The sequence below is a fragment of the Caloenas nicobarica genome, chromosome Z (assembly GCF_036013445.1).
Source record: "Caloenas nicobarica isolate bCalNic1 chromosome Z, bCalNic1.hap1, whole genome shotgun sequence".
Lineage (NCBI taxonomy): Eukaryota > Metazoa > Chordata > Aves > Columbiformes > Columbidae > Caloenas > Caloenas nicobarica.
Genome location: NC_088284.1, coordinates 94,729,030 through 94,752,918, shown reverse-complemented (window position 1 = coordinate 94,752,918; position 23,889 = coordinate 94,729,030). Strand labels below are relative to the sequence as shown.

The window sequence follows — 23,889 nt, the reverse complement described above, 5'->3', positions numbered from 1 at the left end:
CTGACTTTGTAGCAGCTAAATTGTACCAAAAAAGTGAGGAAAGGCTCATCATTTGCACTGATCTCTGATTCAAGAGTAATCTTGCTTTATCTTTTGCTGGTGGATTGCAGCGGGAGGAAGGAAGTAAAGAGTAAGGAACTTGTTGCTGAGTTTGCTTCCCAGCTGGTAGCCAAACTGTAGGGTGAACTGTGGAAGCAGATGTGTACCTGGGTGTAGGAACCCTGTTTTTCAAGGATACTCCTACTCCCTCCTCCTTTCTGTATAAATAACCACATGCCAGTTCACCTGGGCTTCTCCACCTGGAAATATGGGTAATCTAGAAGATTTGGAACATTGCAGGAGTACAAGGGCGTTAAGACTTGATCTTTTCCAGCCAGATGTAGATGTTAATGTGGGAATTCACACCTAATGCTGCTATTGAGAGGCAACAGAAGCCCCCCTCAGTGCTCAGGCACTCTGGTTTCTGCTGTTGTGTTTCCCTCTGCACCAAAGGTTTCTCTCCCCCTTCTTTTTCTAGTTTTGTTTGGTTTGGGTTTTCAGCTCTAAAGCAGCCAGACAGGAGAGATACTTGTCCTCACTGATTTTATCTTCTGTTCTCTCCATTCTTTGATTTGTCTGATATTTTTTACTATTGTTATATTTCTCTGTCCCTTCCTGCTGATTCCCCTTGCCCCTGTCTTTCTTGCTTATCTTCTAGTATCTCTTGCCTCTGTTACTTTATGTTCCCATTCCAGGCTGGCCCCCCTGTGCACCTCCATCCTTCAGGACCTGGGCTACAAATGCCTGTCCCCACAGGGAAGCATTTACTCGCAGCAATACCTGACCTGCTATGGTCAGCTGGCGGACTGAACGTTTGCTTCTCCCCAGGGCTGTGAACTGCTCCTCCAGCTCTCTCTGGCAGGCGGCAATGAGGCGAGTGCCCCTTTCCTGGTTCTCTCCACCACTCGTGTTTTGTGAGCCTGGCAGATGTGAGCTGCTGTGCTAGAGTGCAGAGTGGGCTGGATCTTGAAGGGAACATGGCAGGTTTCAACTCTATGCAGCTGAGAGTTTGCAAGTCTGTAATAAAACTATGTGACAACTAATCCCAGCTCATGTTGTTACTTATTTGATTGCCATAGATCCAGCTGCACACCAGCTGATGTAGTAAGTGTCATTTATACATATATTTTTATATATATACGTATACGTATATGTATGAGACCAGGTATGTGTACATGCATTCAGGTACGTGTGTGTCTTTTCTTTCTCAGCCTCTTATGAATGTTAAGGTTCAATCTCAGAACCACAAACCAGTTCATATCCAAATTATAGCTGAGATGTGAGTTAATATTTTTGATCCTATAACTGAAGACATTCTGTATGTTTCCCTTCTAGATACACTGTGCGCTTTCCAGAAAGAAAATGGTTGGCTGTTTTATGTACACAAATAGTGGGATTCTAACTTCAAAAGTACTTATACTGAGATTTCTAGCCAGAAAGGGTTTTTTTGTCACTTTAAGTCAGCTCAGTTCAACTTAAAATCAGGGTCCTGTACTCCTGATAAAAGCAAGATTATTAAAAAAAAAAAAAAAAAAAAGGACAACTTTAAAGAAGGGGAAAAAAAAAGTGGCTGTAATAGTTAATAAAAACTGACAGGTTTAAATGTATATTGGAAAGTGGGTAGCCTGAATATATATAGAATAATACAGCCAGTGAAGACAGATAACTTGTACTGACCCTGAAGGTGACATTTCATCTCTGGTTTAGATATTGGCTAATGAGTTTAGCTAGTGCCTTTTATCTGTGTGACATCAGTTGCACGTGGAGCACGATCAGCAGCTGAGGAGGATTGCGGTTGAACTGTCCTGGGCAGCTATCAGAACTGAACAGGAACAGGATGCGAAAGAATCAGGCACTAAAATGGTGGTAAGATGTTTGTGCACTCAAAATACCCTGTTTCTTGGTAGGAGGCCCCAGGTGCTATAAACTCCTGGGATATGGCCCAGGGCCAGCAAGGTCCATGTTATCAGCAAGAAGATATATTTTAAATGGCATTTTTACAATCTGATAGCTGCTGCTTATTTTCATCAAGTGTGATTTCATCAGGAAAGCATCACAGCTGCCCCTCAGTAAAACACAGTAAGCAACTGGACAGGAACTGAAAAAAATGTCACTCTCAAAATAATGCAAGTCCATTGCAGAGATTGAATCTAAAGAAGCCAGTGGGAGTTTGGTCAGGTTTCAGGCCCAAGTAAGTCTGGCTAAGTCCCATTTTCAAGAATGATTTATGCCATTGTTATCTGAATCTAATTGCTGTATGGAAAAGTTTGGCTTCTTCTGATTGCCTAAGTACTTTCTTTAGAAGCAGTCTGCCTGCGTCAGTGACTCAAGTCTGCAGTGCTGGATGGAGCTGTGCCGAGATGCCTTTAAAGGCTTGCTGAATGTCTGCATGTTTGTGGAGGTTTACAGGAACCACATTTCATGAGTGCACGCATGTGCTTGTTGCCACAAGTAAGTCTAAATAAACTGGTTGCTGCTTTTTGTCCTTGTTCTGCCATGAAGGTTGGTCCGCTGCTGCCTTACAAGTGTACAAATGAAGTGCAAGTAGTAACAATGTAACAAATTTCTCATAAGGTAGAAAGTGAGTTGTGAAGAACTACTTTGTTTAGAAAGGGCTAAATATTGAAACACTCATTAAGATCCTTTTTCATCTATTTTTAACTGTCATTTGGAAAAAAAGACTGATTGCTTTTTGAGGTAAAATTGGCTGATGTAGAACTTATTTATTTTACTTACAATGTTTGCATAAGTAGTAAATGGTTTCATTTCTTATTTTGGTAAGCAGTCAAATACTAGTTTATTTTTCAGTATTGCTCTTTATTTGCCCTTAAAAGATACATTAATAAATTATAAGCACCTAAAGATGGCAGAAATAGCAAGACATAAGCCCACAAGTACAACACAATCTAACAAGGCAAGAAAAATGTCCCCAGCAAAAGCTAAAAGTGTAATCAAATAAAAAGATAGGCGTTGTTTGTCTGTCTAGCTTTCTCCCTGCCCCTCCTGAAAGTAATAGGGTTACCTAGGTTGACTCCTGCCTGTTCAGAAGTCATGATGAGACCATGAGACTAAAGAAAACTATTTAATTAGACATACAGAGATAGTCCAAAACCTTGAACACCTCAGTGATTAATAGAAAAGTAATTATATAGCAACTGTATAGTCTGAGGAGTAGCAGCAGCAGCTATGCAGCCAGAGTACTTGCAGAGAAATTAGTTAACAGCTGTAATTATTCACATTGCAAAGGAAACAGAATAGAAACTTTTTTTTTCCACCATTTCCTTCACAGTGTCTGACTGATTCCCTGTTCAGTTTCTGGGTCAGACCCTCCACTCTGTAGATCAGTGTGGCATCAAGGGGGTTACACCAATGAAACATCTGGTCTCATGCCTGTATATAAACTTTACTGAAGGAACATCAATAAATAGAATATACAGAGTTGCTGATTTCACATGTCAAAAGCATATTACAGACATTATCAAATTCATTGTTTTGTTAAGAGGTCTGGGAATAGCTGGTTTAAAAATTGACTGTAATGTTTCCGGCTGGGATTTTCAAAAGAGCGTGTGGAGTTTCAATCTGCAAATCACACTGAGATTTAGGGTCGGACTTTGATTTCCAAACTCTTGAGAGTCCTTCAGAAGCCCCAACCTCAGGATTTCATAGAGGGAAAAGCAGTCAGCAGTGGAAGTGGCCGATAAGGAGGTACGTTGCTGGGAAAGCCATACTGTGAAGTTACCAGGAAGGCGTGAGTGTAGCCAAGAGGTTTAGTTTCCCTGGGCAGCTGTCAGTAGAAACTGACTTTGCCTCTCATCTTTTAGCATGTGGGCTTGTGCTTCTAAGAACTTCTTCCTGCCAAGTGTGCAAGTGCAGAAGCCATAAGGAGTTTCCACTGGAATCTGAACCTGAGGGGGATGAGCATAAACAGGTCATTTCTGAGACAGGGGAGTGCCAGCACTGTCACAGCAGGAACTGCAGCTGTTCACCTCCTCTCAAATCACCCCCAGGCCCTTCCCCTCTCCTGTGAACCCCAATGGGAGACGTTGCTGTTATCTCAAGTGAAAGTGGATCTATAACATCCACCTGAAAGAGGGCAAGGGTAGGATAGGATGGCAGCGGAATCATAATACTTAGGGAAGGAGACTAGAAAATGAGCAGGCTATAGACAATTGATGCAAAACGAAATAACCCAGTTTCTCTCTGTCGTGTGAGTATAACACAACAAGCTTTCAATTGGACCTGGCTGTCAGCTAGAGCAGCTGTGGAGGGAAGAGAAAATCCATCTCATCTCCTACATCTCACCCTCTGCCTGATCTCAGGCTTATACCTTATCTGCTGTTGGACCACTCTACTTTGGCTCCTAATGGCTTTGCTGCTCCCTGAGGGCTGGTCCACTGTCACCTGGAGTCAGCCTGTGGCCTCAACAACCTACGTGTGACCCTGCTGCACCAAGGTGCTTCCTGGCCTCGGTGGTGCTGCCAGTGGAGCAGAGAGAAGAGCCACAGCGGGCTGGGTTTCCATGGTGCCTGGCTCTATGAAAGGATGCTGTGATGCGTTCTGCTTGGTTAAAACTGCATGGGTTGATGCTATCACTAAAAGTTAAATTCAGTGGAGAAAACAGGAATGGTTTTTCAGGGGTAGTTTCTGATACAGATCCCTTTGATATCCAAAGTGTTCCACTGTGCTGCTTTAGCTTTTATCAACAACACAAGAAAGCAATTATCCTTCTTGTGTAATCAGTCTAAATCTCTTTTAGAGGTAAGGTGGAGCTTTCACTAGGGTTGAGGGAGAAAGTTTGCTCTCTCTAACGCTGTTCTGTGCAGAACTGCTGCTATGCTTTAAGGCTCAATATTTCCTAAGAGTCCAGGCAAGCTGCGTTTGGAGCATTTACTTACTTCTTTGTCATTGGTCAAGCCCAGGTTCTTCATGTCTAAGACATTATAAAAAACATTGTTCAAGACGGTTTCTATGACCTGTACCTGAAACCATGAAAACAGATGAGACAATGAATTTGGGCACCTTTTCAGCCAACAGCCTGGCAGTCTTGTCACTGACTATAAAGAAAAAAACAGCAGCAGGAGGAAAGAAGATACCTGTGACACTTTGGAAAGGATATGCATCTGGATACTGTTGACAGTCTTCTGGTAAGAGGGTGAATATTCCCCACAGTCAGGTGGCCCAGCAAAGGCTTCAAGGATACATTCACGGATTTTGTTCCTAGAGGTAACACAGGTTCTTACAAAGCTTTGTATCAACTGTTTCTGCCTAGATCCATAATTTTTTACTGTGGTAGTGGGGTAGGAGGGTTTGGTTGGTTGTGTGGGTTTTTTTTTACTTTGTTTTTAATTTTCTCTGTCTTTTCTGACAAAGACATTGCCTAGTGGGATTTCACGGCTGAACAATTTCTTTGTCCTGTTACCTCCAAATTCCCACCCCCTGCCGCAACTCTATAATTCACAAATAGGTGTTTTGCTACAAGTATTGAACAAACTAGTTGTTAGTTTGTTCTTCTAAAGTGCTCTGTACTGAACACCGAACTGTCCATTTAAGTGCTGTCCCTTGATGCACCAGCAGAGAGAGGAGTAACCCCCAGGGCTGCTTCTCGCCCCCCGGACCACGGGCTTGGTGCTGCCACTGAGATCTGCCAGAGTGACTGGTGCACAGCGACTGCAGATCGGGCCCTTACCCCTGCTGTACTGCGTAGAGGGACTTTGGGATGGTAGATTAGGTAATAAGCATTATTTGATTTGACACATACCATATGGAATCAAAGTCAAAATCCCTGCATTCGCCATATGACCATTTGCAGAAGAGCTCTCCACATAAAATCCTGTCGTGCCTTTCAGGAAGCGTGGTGTGTTCATTCTTAAAGAAGCCTTCGAATCCAGACTGTGTTGTTTTCATAAGCTTCAGATCTTTAATTCCAGCAGAAAGAACCAGAGGACCTGTGATCCAAAAATATGAGATGGTGTGAGCTCCTTTTCAGGCAGGGAGAAAGAAACCTCTGGGTACGTACTCGCAGTGACACTCCAGGACTCACTCATGTGCTCCTGTCACAAGCCTAGGTACGTTAAATATTATTTTCTGCACACTGATGTTAGCAGAAAGGTAAGAAATAAGACAGAAACTACTGAAATCAGGGCTCAATCTATAAAACAGAGAATCCCATCAAGTGACCTGCAGTCAAGGTGAGCCAAGGACACACTTTATCTCACCTCCTTGAAACTGGGACATGCAATGGGTTGACTCTCACTGGTGTCAGTGCAGGGACTACTAATTGCTCTAAAGGGAAATGAAATAGGCTACTAGTGCTGCGGGGTACAGGAGAGCTGAGGCGAGCCTTTCCTAGTGACACAGATGAATGTAGAAACTCTCTGTGCAAAGGCTTGAAGCCTCAGCCAAAAATTCACTTTGCATACCCATCCTGTTGTGGGTTTTGCATCCCTAAGAACAAGAGGGTGAGGAGCCAGGGCAAATCCCTGCAGCTCAGCTAATTAGGAACTGGCACTGATGCAGATACCGCCCACGGATTCAAACTGACAGTGTTTTTGCTCTTAGCCACTATTTATAAAATGTGCTGTTGTAGATCACTGTTGCATGGGTGGATTATAATATTCTGAAGACCAAACAGTTGTGTCCTGAACCTTTTCTTTTAACATATTTTGGATGGTGACTAAAAAATTTCAAGCGATCAGTCATTTAGAGCACATGAAACTGATAACTGAAAATTTCACTGACCAGAGCTGCCAAAAAAGCAGATTCAAAGGAGAAACTCCATGGCACAGACGCTTATCCAGAGCCCGTACAGTCAGTGGCTGCAGCCCAAGCTGCTGTTTCTGTGCTGCTCTTGGTGCTCACACCAGCTAGTTCAAAATTAATCCTTGAATACATCTGGTGCAGAGTAATCCTTCCTTTGATTGGGAAGACTGATAGACTTGGTCTTTAAACTGTGTCTTTGCAGGAGTTTATACTGGAAATAATTCCACTGTGATGGATATTTCTAAATGACATGATTGTTTAGAGGGTTTTTTTTTTAAAAAAAAAAAAAACTGCTCTGTCACTGGAAATGATCAAAACTGTATTTTATCTGTTTCTTCTATAGTTTACATTCGTTATTGTTTGTCAAAGGAGTTGTATCAATAATTTCGGCTACATCCCTGTTATTTACTAAAGCTTTAAAAAAATCTGAAGAAGAGACTATCCTTGGACAGGATACTCTGGGGTTTGTTCAGATCTTCATGAACTCATTGCTTGGGTATAAGACTGTAATGCACAGATATTAATGTAGTGCAGATACTATCAATGAATCTGGGGAGGTATGTATCTCATATTCAAATGCGCAGCCTTGTTTGAAAGAGCTCTTTGCAATGAATGCTTTACTGCCACGCTGGCTGCCTCTGCAGCCATCGACCTGAAGCTCACGCAGAAGAACATAAAATGTAGGCAGAGTTTTTGAGGTGAATGGCGTGTGCTGCGCTTTCAGTATGTTTTGTGCTTTCGATATGTTTTGTGCTGTCTTTTCAGTTGTCTAATATTGACTCTATTAAGTTACTTACAATGTTTTCAGTTTCCAAAAGAGTCTGAGCCTTTTATCAGCCAATATAATGGCAAAAAAATAAGCTTGTAATTCTATTAAGTCTCACTAGGTTTCTTTAAATGATGAGAAAAGTGTTAAAAGATAGGATTAACTGAGAAATAAATTTCTGTGTCTGGCTGATATGTGCATAGGAGGGTGCTAAAGGTAGAGAAGGTTCTCTTAAAAGAAAAATAAAAAGCATTTCAAAATCTTCTCTTTGGTTATTGTTCACCTAGGCAAGGAATCCTAAAGAAACAGCTAAAGGACTACATGAAGGGAAGACTAAGAAGGAAAGGCAGTTTCTTCAGTAAGCCTTCAAGGCTTTTTGTTTGTGTAGAAACTGAAATAACAGACTTCCATGCTGAATTTTAAAGATGATGAAAAATTTATATTCAACCTGTACGTTAAGAGCAGCAGCTTTTCAGGAAAGCATAGCCTTTCAGAACTTGTGTCTTGTCTGCAAGGGAAGCTGGTCTTGCCACTTGTACTGACCCTGACGTGTTAGGAATATAGGGAGAGATGGCAGGATGGGAAACAGTTCTAAGTTACGTTAGGACAATAATAGACAGATACTGAACTAAGGCCTAAAACCTTTAAACCCCCTGTGTGAAACCATGGTGGTCTCAGCTCAGTTCCCAGTAGTCTGAGAGATGGGTTAAATGAAACTCCAACACGGAGAGACCGAACTAACACTTTTGTTGTGAGTCATAGTAAGAAGAGAGAATTCTTACTCTCGCTTTGGAATGCTGACTTACAGACAGACAGTTGATCTTGAAAGTCTATGTCTTTTAAGCATCACAAAACTCTTAGTGAAGCCAAGTGATGCTTTGTTTACACATGGCATGCAAAAATAGCAAGCACACTCTGGAGTAGCTTCGTGTGAAAAATTGTTTGCTTGTAGACCTGAGTGCTCACAGTGTTCAAGCCAGCCTGGCTGCAGTAATGAAATTGCACCTTTCCTAGAAATGCATGCTGGCAGGGAATTGGAAATAACTGTAAACTAAGTGATTGGGCTACAGCAGTGTGGTTTCATAGCACATTCTCTAGAGGCTAATGATAATAGTGAGACTGTAATGTACAAAAGCAAGCAGACCATTCTCAGGAGGCTATTAAATCCTGTCACAATATATAGCGGTTCTGTTGTATGTGCTGTTGTAACTGCTGTATGTTTAGGATATACATACAAGTGTGAGCTACATTAGTTCTTCAGACATGTCTCAGAGATCAAGGAGCACAAAATTAGACCATGAAAATATCCTTTGTTTTAGACCTCTGGAGAGGTTTGGCTGTGCTGTAAGCCCCGTGACAGCTTTTGCTGTCTCTAAATCCATCTCTCCTCAGCGGAAGTGTTTACAGAGAAGTAGGGGAAGTTGCAAATTCTCTCTCACCATTTCGGCACTGCTCAGCTTCACAAAAGCGGATTCCATCAGGAACACATATAAATGAGTGGACGTGAGGAACGCTGTTCTGCAATTTAGAGGAGATGTGTAAGTAAAAGTGCAGCAAATAACATCTCAACTTGAAAACAGGAACCGAGAGAATGACAAATGGCTCCAGCATAAACAAACTGAATGTATTAGTATTTTAGATACCTCGTGTAGACGTTGCCATGGCACTTCTTGAACGTAGGTTTTGACGTACGCCACTTGGCAAAATGTTGTCATGAAGTGTTTGCAGATATCTATAGCAAATTGTTCTATAGTTGGGATCTAAGACACAAACAGTATTATTAGAAAGAAGCAATTACCTCATGTACAAAAGTAGACTGTTCTAATTGTAAATACTTGGGAAGGATCAATGTTGTTAAAAATACAGATTTCTTTCAATTCTGGTTTTGTGCACTGTGCCCAGTCATTTGATCAGCTTGCAGCATACACTGCAAATAGCTACAGAGTCATGTCAAAAATCTCCCATTATGTGGTACAGTGAGCTGCAGTCCTTGAACTGAGCAAAACTGCTACAGAAGCCTTATACTTCAAGGATATAATGCTGAAATAATCATAGCAATATCCTGATTAAGCTTTACAGGCTAAAGATGGGATTTCATTACTGTGATAGGATAGGCAATTTGCACACTAAAGATTGTCATTATGATAGACGCAACTGAGGGAGGTAAGAGCACAGATAACAGAATTAAGAGGAGTCTTACTTTGAGACCTTCCGTTGAAAAGTGCTATATAGCAATAATGCAGTATTATATGCTATTAATTTTTTAAAAATGATCTTATATGACAAATCTATGACAAATACTGCTATCTATGAGGAAAAAAAGGCTTTGGAAAACTAAGGAGGAGTCTGCTGGATAAGAACTGGAGGAAGAAAAATTCTCTCTCAAATCAGTGAAGGTGACTTTAGTGCTGATCTGCCGTGCTGATGGAGGGAGAGATTCTTTTGATGCATTTTGAAAATAAAAAGTGTAACAAACACTTCCAAATGAAGTCATAAGAAACAGCAAGGCTAGTTAAAAAATAAAAAATACCCCATTTTTTTTGGCCAACACAAGGACGATATTCTTCATGGTGTCAGTAGGTATCACAAGAGAGTTGTTTCCTTCCAGGTACTCCTGAGCAGAAGTCAGCCGGAGATGCGTGCACACCTCCACTTCTTTAATGAAGTGCTTCTTCCCTTCTCTGTGGAGGCGAAGGAACTTAATTGTGTTCTTGCCATATTCACAGTTGAGGACTTCTACATCCTTGATCTGCAGAGAAAATACGTGACAGTTGTGAAGGAACTCAATGGAAGCCTGAGTAATGCTCAGTCAATGAAACATAAACAATGTTTATGGCCTTTATATCTGAGGTTAACTGTGATGAAAATATTTCCATTATAAATTGCAATGTCCTGATAGGAAGAAAAAAATGCTTTAGGAAGATATTACTACATTAGTAACAGCTGTGATAGAATTTTAACATTTTATGGGCAGATCATTTAACAGGGGTAAGAGTGAACTGGTCTCTCTTGTTCGCCATCTTTGGATTAATCCAAAGACTCTACTGAGCCTCGTGTCCATCACCTGTCTCTGAACCCAGTGTCCCTGAGCATTCAGTCACCACAAGCACCACCGTGCAGCGGGCACCAGCTCTCACACCCGCGTCCTCCGCGGCCGCTCACCGGGCTGGCTGTGCCACTCCAGGTACAGCTCTGATTGCCCTGACACTGAGAACAGGCTTGCACCACCTCCCCCTCCTCTGGCTCCCGGCTCTCACAGCTGCTGTCAGGCTCCATGTGTGCGATATGCGGACCCCTCTCCATTTTCACGCAGAGGCTGACAAGCCATGGTTGGCAGCCTTGCATGGCAGAGCCCCCGTTAGCAGCAGAGCACTCTGTGTCCCCAGCTGTCCCCGTCACGCACGCAGGGCGTGGGGACTTGCTGCTCTGAGGCTGAGTAGAAGTGGTGAGTATCAGAGCAATTCTCCCGTGGGGGTGGGAAGGTTGCTTTGTAAGCACCAGAAGTCCCAAACGGAAAATGGAAACAGCTGTCACGTTGTTGGCATGTTGTGTGTTTTGTCACGCTCCCTATGCACCTTGCAATTCCCGAGAGCAAGAAGACAAGACAGACCGAGCCGGGCTGGGTGAAAGCCTTTCCTCACACCTGTGTTACAGTTCTGATCTCCCACAATAGGGATCAGGAGCGAGTCTGAGCAGCAAAATTCAGGTTTTGATCCACACCTCCAAAATCCTGGCTTTCTGGGATCATTGCTTTTGTTTGCACTAAGCCCTATTCAGTTTGATCTTGTTTCAGTCAAACACACCCTATTTCCACATCTATTGCAGGGTTGGAGAGGCTATACTGGAAAGAAGACAAAATACTGCCAACGTTGTGAGCATTTCTGTTATGCTAAAATATCCAGAGCTTATTGCACTAGACTTTTCTTGAGGCTGAAATATACTGTACTGAGTATAAACATATTTTAAGGTAAATCAGCACCTTTTAATTAAGCATAATGAGGAGGGAGAAAGAATATTCTACACACCAAAATATAAATTGAAGCTTTTTATGTGTGAGTGGCTAAAAGATTATCAGATATAATGTTGCTCAATTCAGACGTTTGCTTCTAAGAGAAATGCTAATGCACTTAAAAGATAATAATAAAAAAAATCTTAACTAATTGTAAGTAAATTACTGCGGCTCAGAGATCAGAGCGTTTTCTCGGACTGTCAGTCCCTGCGGGCTCAAACCCCACAGACAAACAGAAGCCCCAGCGCCAGCACCAGGCAGCGCTCAGCGCTTCCCCAGAAACCCTCTTGGCAGGGACGGAGCAGAGGCTCTGCTCGCTGCAAGGGCTGGGTGGAGTAGCGAGATAGAAATGATGTTGTTTTGCTTGCCTGAACACCAATGCTTTTTTCAGGCAGTTGTAAAAAATTCATACTTCAGTCACGCAGCAAGCACTAAAAAGAAAACAGAAAGTGTTTTGCTATCTGCAGCTTTTTTTTTTTTTTAAAGTGGAATACCTTGAATATTCTAAATAGTCAAAATGCTACCTCCCAAAACACAATGGTAAGTTTTCTCAAAAACATAACTTGACAACTCTCATTTTGCCATTTTGTTGCCCAAAGAAATCGTGAGCAGTTTCCGGCAGATCCTGGGAGCCCTGTCCCTGCAGCGGGAGCCCGACCTCCCAGCTGGCCCTGGTGTCCCAGGAGCCGCCGGGGCCGTGCTTACAGCAGCAGCAGGAGCTGAGAGTTAACGCGACACAACTTCTCCTTTTAGAGTGTACGCAGTGACCGCCCTGTGCAGCTGAGAAACCAAAATGCCCGCGGGATCTGCACGGTGTTACCCTGCTCTGCTGCTGCTTCTCTGCTTCGCGCGCCTGTGGGCAGCTGAGATTTCCTGCAGGAATGAAGATGGGGAGATGGTCGACTGGTAAGTAAACACTGCGCAGGGGAGAAACGCTGGGTGAGTAAATAACACTTGAGATAAAACCGCATGAAGTAGGTGGATCACTGAGAAGTAATGCACAGGAATCACTGTTTTAATCCTGTTTGCCTGTGAATAGTAGCTGAATTTTGCATTTGGGAAACCACAGATAAGTTATTGGAATGTGATTTCATTTCACTGAACCAGACACCTTACTGCATTATGACTAACTGCAAAATAATCACCGTTTTACAGTGTGCATGTCTCATCATCAAAGGCAGCGTAGCCTGTGTTCGGGTGCCAAGGCTGCGCTCGCCAGGGGCAGCCCCAGGGTGCCCGGCCAGGGCCCCAGCACGCAGCTCCTCCGGCTGAGGGAACCGAGCCGAGGGGTGAAACCTTCGTATCTCGCCCTGAGCCTTGTCTCTCGTACCCACACAGCAGCGTGGTGGGACTTGTCCCCTTGCCCCCTTGGGAGGGATGCGGGAGCATCGTGGGGCGGCGGTGCCAGACAGACCCATCTGTGCCTCCTGACTGGGGAGCAGCTCCCACCGCCCGAGCTGCCGGCGCGTTACAGCCGGTACCATCCCACTGCCAGCAGTGAGACCGAGTCTGGGTATTAAATGATTAATTGGATTAATGTGCTTTGAAGATGAAAGCCGCAAAATATAATTACATAATACCCAGCCCAGGTTTAAAAAGTGAAACAAGGGCTCTTAAAAAAGAGCACAGAACCTCCCAAAGATAAATATCAACCAATTTCAAAAGAAACGTGTCTTTCTCACAGAACAATTATTAGTTTGGATAAGAGAGATAAAGAAGTAGGTGCTATTCTTTGCACATCCCTTCCCTTGCACACAGAGCTGACTGAAGGGAAGGCAGGAGCTCCTCAGGCTGCAGGCAGGCCGCTCAAGCAGGGGCATAAAGCTGGCTTGGCTCTGTATCGGTGTAACATCGAATGTATGAGGATCTGGTCCATCCCTGTGATTTGTCTCTCTTGCCAAGGCCCTTCTGGATAATGTGATTTTTTTTTCAGGAATCAGACTCTTACTTGGTGCAGCTACCCAACAACTTAAAGATACGAGTCTGTTTTGTGCTAAAGCTAAAAAGCAAAACAAAACAAAACCACAAAACAAAAAACCAAACCAAAACTCAAACAAACAAAACCAAACAAAACCAAAATTACCATCAATTTCTGAAATGAACACAATTTTTGCATCCAAGTTATCTAAGAAATTATTTGAAAGCTGTAACCAGGAGTCATTCACCTGTGCCACCATGTGTGTGAACACCAGCAACGTGGGACCCATTCCAGGTGGGAGCAGGAGGGTCTGCACAGGTAAAACCCTGCTCTCTTCTGCCAAGTTTAGCAGGGAGGACACGAGGGTTTCATTTTAAATGTGCTGTGATCAAATGAAAGATGCACTTGCCTATCTGCAGGGGTCATCCTAGTTTACTGACAAGAAATTTTTGCCTGATTCTGGATTTGGCTGTTATGAAGCTGATAGGAGAAGCAAAACCAAAACTGCTGATAAAAGCTTCCTCTTAACCAAAAGATGTTGATAGCCTTTCAAACAAACACAGCACTGCAGGTTTTATATTTGGTGAGCAAGAGCTTCATGTGATTTCCTTCTGTTCAGTAGTTCCATCCTGCAACATTCCATGGTTACTCATTATTAGTATTCACACACCCTGTCGTTTGCCAGTAAACCGGAGGAGTCACTTTCCTTATCAGCCCCGCTCCCGCCGGCACTCCCGGCCGTGCAGCAGCCCCGGCCCACGCGCGGGGCCTGGGCTGGGCTCGTCCCCCCGTGTTCCCGTTCCCCTCCGGAGCTCATCCCGCCAGCCTCGCGGCACCCGCACCGGGGCTGCCACAGCAAACAGCCGCTCACCAAGGAGGGCAGAGGGTCTCCCCTTTATTCCTCCAAACACACTGTATTCTGTGGGAAGCTTTTCATGCAAATAAAACCCAAAACTCTGCTTTCTGAGAAATGTTGAGTCAAGGACTGAAACCACAGATGCCCATTGTTTGGGTTTTGTTTTGGTGTTTGTTGTGGTTTGGTTGGTTGGTTTTTTTGGGGAAGTGAAGAACTAAAGCTGTGATTAAGAAGTAAAGATGCAATTATTTGAAGTAAGTTAGTGTTCGGTCACATGCAAACAATGTGACAATGCTAATCAGCTAGAAGCAGATTTGCTTTTCCTCGGTTCTCAGGAAAATAACTTAACACTCTGCTCCCACAAATGCATACGCTCTTGCGAAACTTCCTTGCACAAATAGCAGTGCAGACTTCTATACAATTTTAATTGCTAATACACTCAGCTGGCCTTCTGGAAAGGGCTAAAACATGTATCCACTGGGAGCTGTCAGGCAATTTACTGATAGCTGAACTGCCAGCATTTCCATAACATACCTGCGTTTGGCAGATGCGAGGCTGTAAACACCCCGAGAGCACGAATCTTCTAATGCATTTCAAAGCAGTTTGGAAAGGCTACGTATACTAATTCCTGGATCAGCTTGTACCACTGTAGCTATCGCTGTTCCTCTCCTTTCCAAACCTTCATTTCAAATAAAGGGATTGCTGTGACTCCTCGTGCATGGCCAGCTCTCCCCAACCTTGCTGGGTAAATCACTTTTCTGTGGTCTGTCATCAGCAACAATTTCTCCTGAGATATTTGAGGAATATCACTCAGTCAGTGGCAATGCAGGTGGGTTACCAGGATCACCAGTGGTGTGTGTTTCTCTTCTGCCTGTACATGTACATTTTCCATGGATGAAATGTTCCTCTAGCCAATATTTTTCTGCCACTTCTTACCTGCTTTTGGAGATGCCTTTTTTGACCAACTCGAGACTGTAAATCAACTGGGCAAGGCTTATTCCTCCTAGTATACTTGAAGAGTTAAGTACAGTCAAGCTACATTTTTAATAAATAGTATAGGATTGAAAATAATGCCACTCAGTTCTTACTATTGACATAAATAACGAATTACTCAATTACAGCACTCAAAGAAAGTGGCTCAATTAATTATACTGCAATTAATCCCATGGACTTGCGCACTGGGAAAACCTGTTTACTTCATCAGCGACATTAATATGAACCGAGCCACTTACTGACAATATTGAGTACTCTACAATTTTGAAAAGATTGTGTTTCTGGCTAATGGTTTGCAAGTATCCAGTCTGCAACAGTTCAGCAGAGTGAATTTGTTATGAAAAGTAGGATTGGACCAGCATTATCAAATAGCTTTATACTTATTTTGTGGGTTTGATATGTATAAATATAACATTATGCATTTTTATAATTTTAATATATAATTTTATCTACTTCATATAAAGTCGTATTTGTATAATATAAAAATGGATAGGTAAGAGGTGTCTAGGTTGATCACAAGAATATCAGACTGAGTTTGGAACCTGCAGTTCTCCAGCAGAATCAGGAGCAATAGGGGTTTGGTGGCTAAATGGGACTCCAAACCAGGGTTGCCTCTAATTCTTTTGGGGTACCAACAGCAGTCTGGCCACAGCAACAGGAGTTTGGTGCTGAATCAGACTCCCTTGTGTGCCAAGAAGCAGAACAAACTTGTCTGCAGCAGGTATTGTGCTGGCAAACTGCTGCTGGCTCCTGCTCTGGGTCACCTCCTCGAGGCTGAGATGTCCACACCGCACGCTGGTGGCACTGGACCGCTGCCAGTGTGGACATCCCCAGAGTCACCCTTCCCTGAAACCCCCAGGTAGGAAGGAGATATGGATTTACACGTTCAAATAAGATGGTTGTAAAAAAAAAAAAAAAAAAAAAAATCGCTCTTCACTGTTGCAGGTTTTCCCTTTACAAGTTTCCAAAACATGCGAAAGGAGAGATTCCCATGCTGGGGCTGGAATACATGTACATGGACACCCTGGCTCCCCAGTGGCAGCTCAGTACATACCTCATCAACATGACACAGGGTGCTCTGGGACAAACACTGAAGCAGCTGTACGACACATACGAATCTGAGGCAAGTGACGTTTAATTATCATTTTGGTAGTATGCTCACTTGATATTACATGCAAATGAAATTAAACTAGTCAAAATGAGCATGTAGAGGTATGGCCAGACCTGACCAACTAGATCTACTAAAACATGTCAAGGGGAGCATCTTGACTGCTGGGCAGACTATTTGCGGTTTTGGCTACAATTAGAAATTACCCTCAGACTTCTAATTCAACTTCTAATCAAGCCTTTCACACACTTCAAGTATTGCCCATCAAAAAAATGATGGTACGTAGTCCCTTTGGCTTCTTCTCTGCAATTCGTGTTGAGCAACACCAGAAGCTGCGAACTGGCTGTGAACTCAGACCAGGGCCAGTGGTGACTATTACAGACACTTGTCTTAAACCCTCCCATGTCCATGTGTTTCATGCTCTGCCTCAAATCAAATCTGGGTTTTTCTCTTTCCCCTGAAATCACTGTGACTGCTTCAGCAGTGATACGCTGCTTGTCAGGCCCCCACAGTCAGACACCTCATTTAGATTTGTGTGAAGTGATTATAAAATACCCCAAGATCTGTTTTTTTTTATCATCCACATAGTATTCTTGGGAGTCTGGCTGTGTCTTTGCATTTCTGCTGTGCGTTAGTGGCAGGATGTCATTAATTGTATGTATGTATTATATTGTATTATATCTAGAAGAATTTCCCAGAAAGTCAGTCAACTATCGGCAATCTGGTCAGCTGTCCTATTCCAGGTCTTACTTACTTGTAATAAACCGTTTACAGACTCAAAGTACACCAGGAAGCATGTCCCGACTCCTTTGAAGCTCTCTATTCAGGTGGAACAAGGTGTGGTTATATGTAAATATTTTTCAAAAAAGCATTAATTGCTTTTCCTTCATAAGAATACTTATTGTGTCTATTTTTCCTCAGCAAACATTTTCACTGGATTTGGCTGCTAAATCAAAAAAAGACACCAAAAAATAAAGAGGGGGGAACTTCTTTGCAAGCAAGTGCACAATAAACCCATGTAAACTGTCTTAGTGAGCATATTCAACCTCCTGAGGAAGAGCTCTTGCAATGACTGACAAAAATTCCACTTTATATTAACTAAGATCCTAATGCTGAATCTTCAGGTTTATTTTGCTGTAACTTCTGCAGACTGTGTCAGCTGAATTGGGAGAAGGATTAGGCATGTGATGTTCACACAGAGAAGTCCTGAACTCTTTCTTCTGTTCCCAGCAGATGTTCACTTAAATGCCTTCCTTTTACTGAATGTCATGTTTCAGAAATGTGTGTTTTCCTGCAGAAGAACAGTATTGCGTATGCAATATACAACGACGAGGTCCCCAAATCAGGCTCCAATGGGTGGAAAAGAGGACATACCAAAGGTACAGGGAAAGTCCCAAGCTACTCTTCTCTCCTTTCTAAAGTTGTAGATAGCATCTACTTGTCTGTTTGTCTATCTGCTTATCAAAAATTCCTACCTAAAGCAAAACTGGAGAATGATTTGCATGATGCATGGTTTGCTGTATAGTTGTACACGCTGCAGCTCCTGTTTCGGTTTTGCTGTGCTGAACAACTCTTAGGGCTTATGGACCCTTTATTTTCAAGAGCTGAAACTCATACAGCTCCTTTCAGTGAGTATAAACCACATTATCCTGAGCCTAATGGCAACAGCAGTGCAAGGTGTGAAGGGGAAGGCACCCCAAAACATAAACCACCAAACTCTCTGGGGCAAGAAACTGCTGCCAAGATCATGGAAGCACTAAAGTATGCAGTTAAAGTAAAGCAAGACTTTAAATAAGCATAAGCTTCAGTGGAGGTCCAAACGTTCCCTTGAGGAAGCGGCTGGGGTTTGCCCAGCCCCACTGGGATGAACGCGTTTTGCAGGGCTGGATTTCCAGGCGGCAGCACTGGGGTGGCTGGGGAGCCCCTCTCCCTGCTGCTGCCCGGGGAGGAGCCTGCTCCGGGCAAGAAGACACGGTGCTGACCGAGTCTGGTTCCCCTCATGCAGTGAATGTATGAAGGGAAGGAAAATGAGCAGTGGAGAGAGGGTCACAGCCACTAAATAATCAGACTTTTTGAAGACTAAATTTGGGCAGAGAAAGGTTTTTAATTTTTTTTTTTTCAAAAGAAACATGGTGACCGTTTGAGTTACGCTATGCAGGAGAGAGTTAATGCAATTTTAATACAATATTAGTGTGTCCTATAATCCATTAATTTACTTTAGAGTCAGTTTACTGTAGACACGAACAAACTGAAGTGTGATATCTGCAGCAGCAAATCCAAAGCAGGACAGAGCTCTATTGTCTCAGGGCTTTTTCTCTTTAATTCCTTTGCAATAACTTTTTTTTTTTTTTTTGACAGGATTTCTGCTCTTGGACAAATCACAAGGCTTCTGGGTGATTCACAGTGTGCCCCTTTTCCCTCCCATTCCTGAGGATGGTTATCAGTATCCAGCTACTGGGGAGTCCTACGGACAGACGGCCATCTGTATAACCTTCAAATATGATCAGTTCACAGAATTAGGTATGAAGAGCTTCTCCCTAAGAAAGCCTTGCCTCGCTGCATTTCTCTGGCTACTTTCCTTGAGGCTTTGCCTCAAAATTTGCTTGTTCTTGTCCTTCATTGTCATATTGGGAAACTAAGTGGGGCCTGGAAACAGCATTCTTGGCTTCAGTTATGTTTGTCCAATGACTTCCTGTGTGAATGGGGGAAATTCACTCTTCCACTGTCTCCATCTCCCCATGGGGACTATTGAGATAATAACAGTCATGAGTGCATACCAAGGGTAAACTCAGCCCATGCATACAAAGTGCTATGGAAATATAAAGCATGATGTTTAATCATTTTTAACGCTAATGGCTCATTTAGTTGCAGTCTGCAGTTATAAAAATGTAAGGCAACAACTGCTCGAGCTGGAGTAGTAGCCTTGACTACTACGAAATACGAAGTATGGAATAATTATCACTTAGAATTTCTCCAGGTACTTTTTGTCCTATAAAATATCAATGCTAAAACCAAAAAAAGCCCAAATCTATACCTCTACGATTCAGAACAGTCTGACAATGATACCTGGTACTGGAATCCTAAAAAGGGACTATCAAAAGGCATTACAAGAAGCCATACTGGCATGCTCCTTAAAACTTTTACACTGTTTTCAACTCTCTTCTCAGTTAAAGACCTCAAATAATATCAATGAAACGCACACACTGTGTGAATGGCCAGGCTGGCCGCACCCCAGAGCTATCTGAACCAGGTTCCTGTTTGCATCTGTGCATGTATTTAGGGAAAGAGGATGAGAAAATGAGATGCATACACTAATGCTTTTCCTACTCCATCCTCTCAGCTTCTGGTAATCTGTAGTTCAAGAATTTCTGGAGCCAGAAAGACTGGAAAATTCCTGATGGTCTGATCTTCCATGAACTCATCTAATGAGCCCATTTGTTCCCTTGCTCTTTGTGATACCAATGGCAAGGACTTCTACAGTTAAGCTGGACACTGTAGAGAAAAGTAAATTTATTCTGCAAATTCAATCCAGATGCTGAAAGTCAAACTCTTTTCTCCCTAAACCCAAACTAGACCCTTCAGCAGCTCTTCTGTTTGCATTTGGCTTGGCAACCGTAACTGACTTGAAACTACTCCTGTAAATACAGACAGGCTGGGACCGACACATGCTGTCTGAGCGCTGTGTGACTGAGCTCAGAGGCTTGAAGATGAGTACAGGTGGAAGTGGCAGGGGCCGGAGACCACTGGTTAACAGTTCTGCTAAAAATAATGAGGTCTAAGTGGAAAAGCCTGAGTGTACTCTCCCAGCCAGCCCATGTGCTTCAGGGCCAGCTGGAATACAAAGCAATTAAACGTATTTTTAGTTGCTAAAATAAGATACTTTGACATGGAACTCCTCCAGGAGATAGGCTGTGAAGATTAAAGAGGATTTAGTTTTCCTTTCCAAGGCAGAACTTTACTCTCTTGATTGCTTCGCTTTAAGCATTTTAATTCTACATGTGTTCCTTTCTTTGGGCTTTTCTCAGACCAACAGATGCTAAGTTATAATCCAGGAATCTACAGCTGTTCCATCCCTAACATCTTCCAAGCTGATCTCCCAAATCTGCAGAAGCTCTGTGCGGGGTCCAGGCTGCCCTCGGGCCCCTTGCGCCACCTCTCCAAGCTCCAGTCGGCTCACGGGGAGACCTTTCTCCACTTCGCAAAGTCACACTTCTTCATAGATGGTAAGAGACCCTATTGCTCTATCTATCACACATTCTTAAGCAAGAAATAAGCAATTAATATATCTTTGACAATAGGTATTTTCTTTGAGGGGAAAGAGAAGTTCAGCTTCAGAAATAAATGTGACAGAGGGCAAGGAAGGATGTCCTATCATAATGTTCTCTCAGCCCCACGAAGCAAAAGGCTGTCTAGTCCATCAAATGCCTGAAGGTGTTCAACAATGGGATTTTCAGATAATTTATTTCCTGTTATTCGATAGTAAAAACGAAGAAAAATGGGGCTTGAATAATCTACTTTTTTGTCATTGTTGTTATTGTGAAGAAGGCTTGACGTATTTTTCCTTTACTTTTTTACCTGATGATTTTAACAGATTTTACAGGAGAAGAAGAAAAAGTAGAAATTATCTTCTGAAAGAAAAGTCAAAATAAGGGGAGGGGGCAAAATCCCCTCTGGGTCACTTTATGCATTGGAGCAAAATGAGCCCAGTTTATGTGATAATTTTCAGTCCCCATTTACATGAAGGAACATGAAAGACTAATTCCCCACACCCTGTGTTGTTCCACAGATATCTACGTGGCCTGGATGGCTCAGGAACTGAAGACCGATTTGTTGGCTGAATCCTGGCAGCATTCTGGCCAAACACTTCCCTCAAATTGCTCTCTTGACTATCACGTCTACAACATAAACCAAATAGGGACGCCGTTGAATTACACCTTTTATTCTATTACTGATCACTCCAAATGGGCTGTTTCAAGGCAATACAAAGATCAGTGGACCTGCATCGGAGACTTAAACCGCGCTGCCGAGCAAGCTTGGAGAAGTGGTGGGTTCATCTGTACACAGAACGAACACATTTACAAAGCCTTCAGGCACTTGATAACCCACTATGAAAGCTGCTCTGAGGCTTCCACGTTGTTGTAATGAACCATTCCTCCCAAACAGCACAGTCCCTTTGCTGTCCTGGGGCGAACTTGTGAGTGATGTTGGGCGTGGGATGGGAGGAGCAACAGAAACCTGTCTTGTTAGCTGGGTTGTTGGGGCTGGGCAGTCAGCAAAAGTACCCCGAAATGCTTTAAAATCGCCCTGCATCCCAGGAGCTATTGAGATCAATCACAGCATTTCTGCTCAGTTTGGGTTGGATCTCTTCAAGAGCTGACATGATTGAACACAGTCAGGGAGACGAGTAGATTTGTGGACAGGAAGGCTTCAGTTTTACATGACTAAATTTTAGAGAAGAAACGAGCTTTAAATCGTTTGTAACCAATAGCTTGGGAGTCTTTCTAGTGCTTTTATCCATGTACAGCAATCTTATAAACAAATAAACATGTCCAGAATATGAATAAGCAAAATAAATTAAGAGCAAAAACGGTCTGTCTACAGTCTTCCTCTTTCATTTTTATAGTTATTTGTGGTTGGTTACAATGTTTTATAGCTGTCAAATGGAGACAATTAGGGGAAAAATAAGGAGAAAAGAGAAGAAAATATTTGAAGGAAAATGTTATTTCACCTACATTTTCACACTACAGGAAACATGGCTGTTAATTTTCAATATCTGCTGTCTCAGGCTTAGGACCTGAAGTTTGCAAGGACTTGCTATAAAGACAAAGTTAATTTGCAAAATCCTGATACATGCTTGGGTTCAGATTTCAAAAGTGTATTTGTATTTAATACATTTGTAAATATATTTACAGGGTTACATCTCACTTGTATTTTTTTTCCTGAATTGCTAATATAAATTCCAGTCTGAAAAGCTGTCTGTCCCGCCGATATTTCCATTTTGCCGTGTTCACAGTCCATACCACTGATTCTCTACGAGTGTCTTAAAAGGAAGTAGATATAAAGAAATGCCCCACAACTGCAAGAAGTTTTTGAAGATTTCCTTCCCTTTTCACCCTGAAAAATCAACCAAACAATGTGTACAAAGTACTAAACAAATTAATTTCTGAAAACTTTTGTGCATACTTCTTGAAGAAATGAAAAAAAGGATGTATCTGTCCTGATTAATGAGGAGAATTGTCCAGGAATAGATTTTATATGTAGTCAATCTGGACTGAAGGCAAACCTGAGTCTCATAGCTCAGTGAAAATCACGTAGATAGTTCAGATATTCTGCACAAAACTGGACTCTTTCTTTTCCCTGCATATGACCAAATCACGTTTGATAAAGTAGTTGCTTGATAATGTTATTTCTCTGATGTGATTCGTATCTACTTGTCATTGTTTTATGAGCTGTGGTCAAGCAACACCTACTTGTTACAGTGAAAACTGCCAGTGACACAGAGCGGCGAGCAGTGGGACAGTAGGGCATTACTCAGATAAGACAAGATAAAGCTCATTTATCTTCTCCACCTTTTCATGGCAGACACCAGCCTAACCTGACCTGTCTCAACTCCTACATCTTGCCCACAACCGTGCACGCGTGTGACCTCAGTGTACAGGAACAGCAAGAAATCCTTCACTGGAGACGCTGCTGGTGAGGTTCACCTGGTGCATCAGAGGGCTCCTGAACCTGGGACACAACCTGTATTTCTTGTGGAAAGTGCTCAGCCACAGCACTTGGGTCACAGGCTGCAATAGCAAAGAGTCTCCATCCACCATCTGTCACAACAGCGTTGTCACAGCCCTGCTCCCTGAGCTAAAAGACAGTTGACTTTAAGTGCTGATTGTTAGTCTTAATTATTTGATCAATCAACTGCTGTCATAAAGCTTCACCAGACTACTTACAACGTTCCTCTTTCATCATACACAAGACTGGTGGCCTTCATTTTAGCTGATACTGAAGGGGCGCAAACAGCAGTGGGAAGATGGCAACAGGGGTACCACACAACATTACAAGCACCTCAATAGCCAGGTTGTGCACGCACTCCTGTCAGTGAATAAACCAGCTGCAGTTCTGGCGCTCTCGTTTTTTGACTGTAAACAGTTTTAATTCAGTTTTGTTTTCGTTATGTAACTTCCATATTTGCATATCCCGGTATTTCTACTACACATATTATGAAATATGGGCAGACTGGTTTGTTTCCCAAAAGAGACTGATATTCAACAAGTTAAACCATACAGATTTTTAAAGGTTTTGTAACTCTCAGGCTTCTTGTGCAAATGCAAGACCATTTGCCACTTACTCAGCCTCATATGCCCTCCCAGCATGCACTGTGATCAGTCATCGGTGTGAAAGATTTATTTCTGCATGTTTTATGTATATATTCACAAAAGTTTTAAGT

At 42.7% G+C, this 23,889-nt stretch overlaps 2 protein-coding genes across 2 annotated transcripts; one reads left to right on the top strand and one right to left on the bottom strand.

Moving 5' to 3' along the window:
- Positions 1–3,805: 3,805 nt before the first annotated feature.
- On the bottom strand, positions 3,806–10,840 carry LOC136002144 (uricase-like). The gene is made up of 8 exons (XM_065656978.1): positions 10,727–10,840; positions 10,095–10,358; positions 9,208–9,324; positions 9,004–9,082; positions 5,798–5,984; positions 5,133–5,256; positions 4,935–5,018; positions 3,806–3,944 (listed from the first exon to the last, which is right to left on the bottom strand). Exons 1-8 carry the CDS (start codon positions 10,838–10,840, stop codon positions 3,807–3,809), a joined length of 1,107 nt encoding a protein of 368 aa, XP_065513050.1. The 3' UTR covers position 3,806.
- A 1,220-nt stretch (positions 10,841–12,060) lies between these two features.
- On the top strand, positions 12,061–22,049 carry DNASE2B (deoxyribonuclease 2 beta). Its single transcript, XM_065656993.1, has 7 exons — positions 12,061–12,113; positions 12,327–12,479; positions 16,286–16,463; positions 17,746–17,827; positions 18,807–18,968; positions 20,474–20,671; positions 21,235–22,049. Exons 2-7 carry the CDS (start codon positions 12,367–12,369, stop codon positions 21,588–21,590), a joined length of 1,089 nt encoding a protein of 362 aa, XP_065513065.1. The 5' UTR covers positions 12,061–12,113; positions 12,327–12,366; the 3' UTR covers positions 21,591–22,049.
- Positions 22,050–23,889: the final 1,840 nt, after the last annotated feature.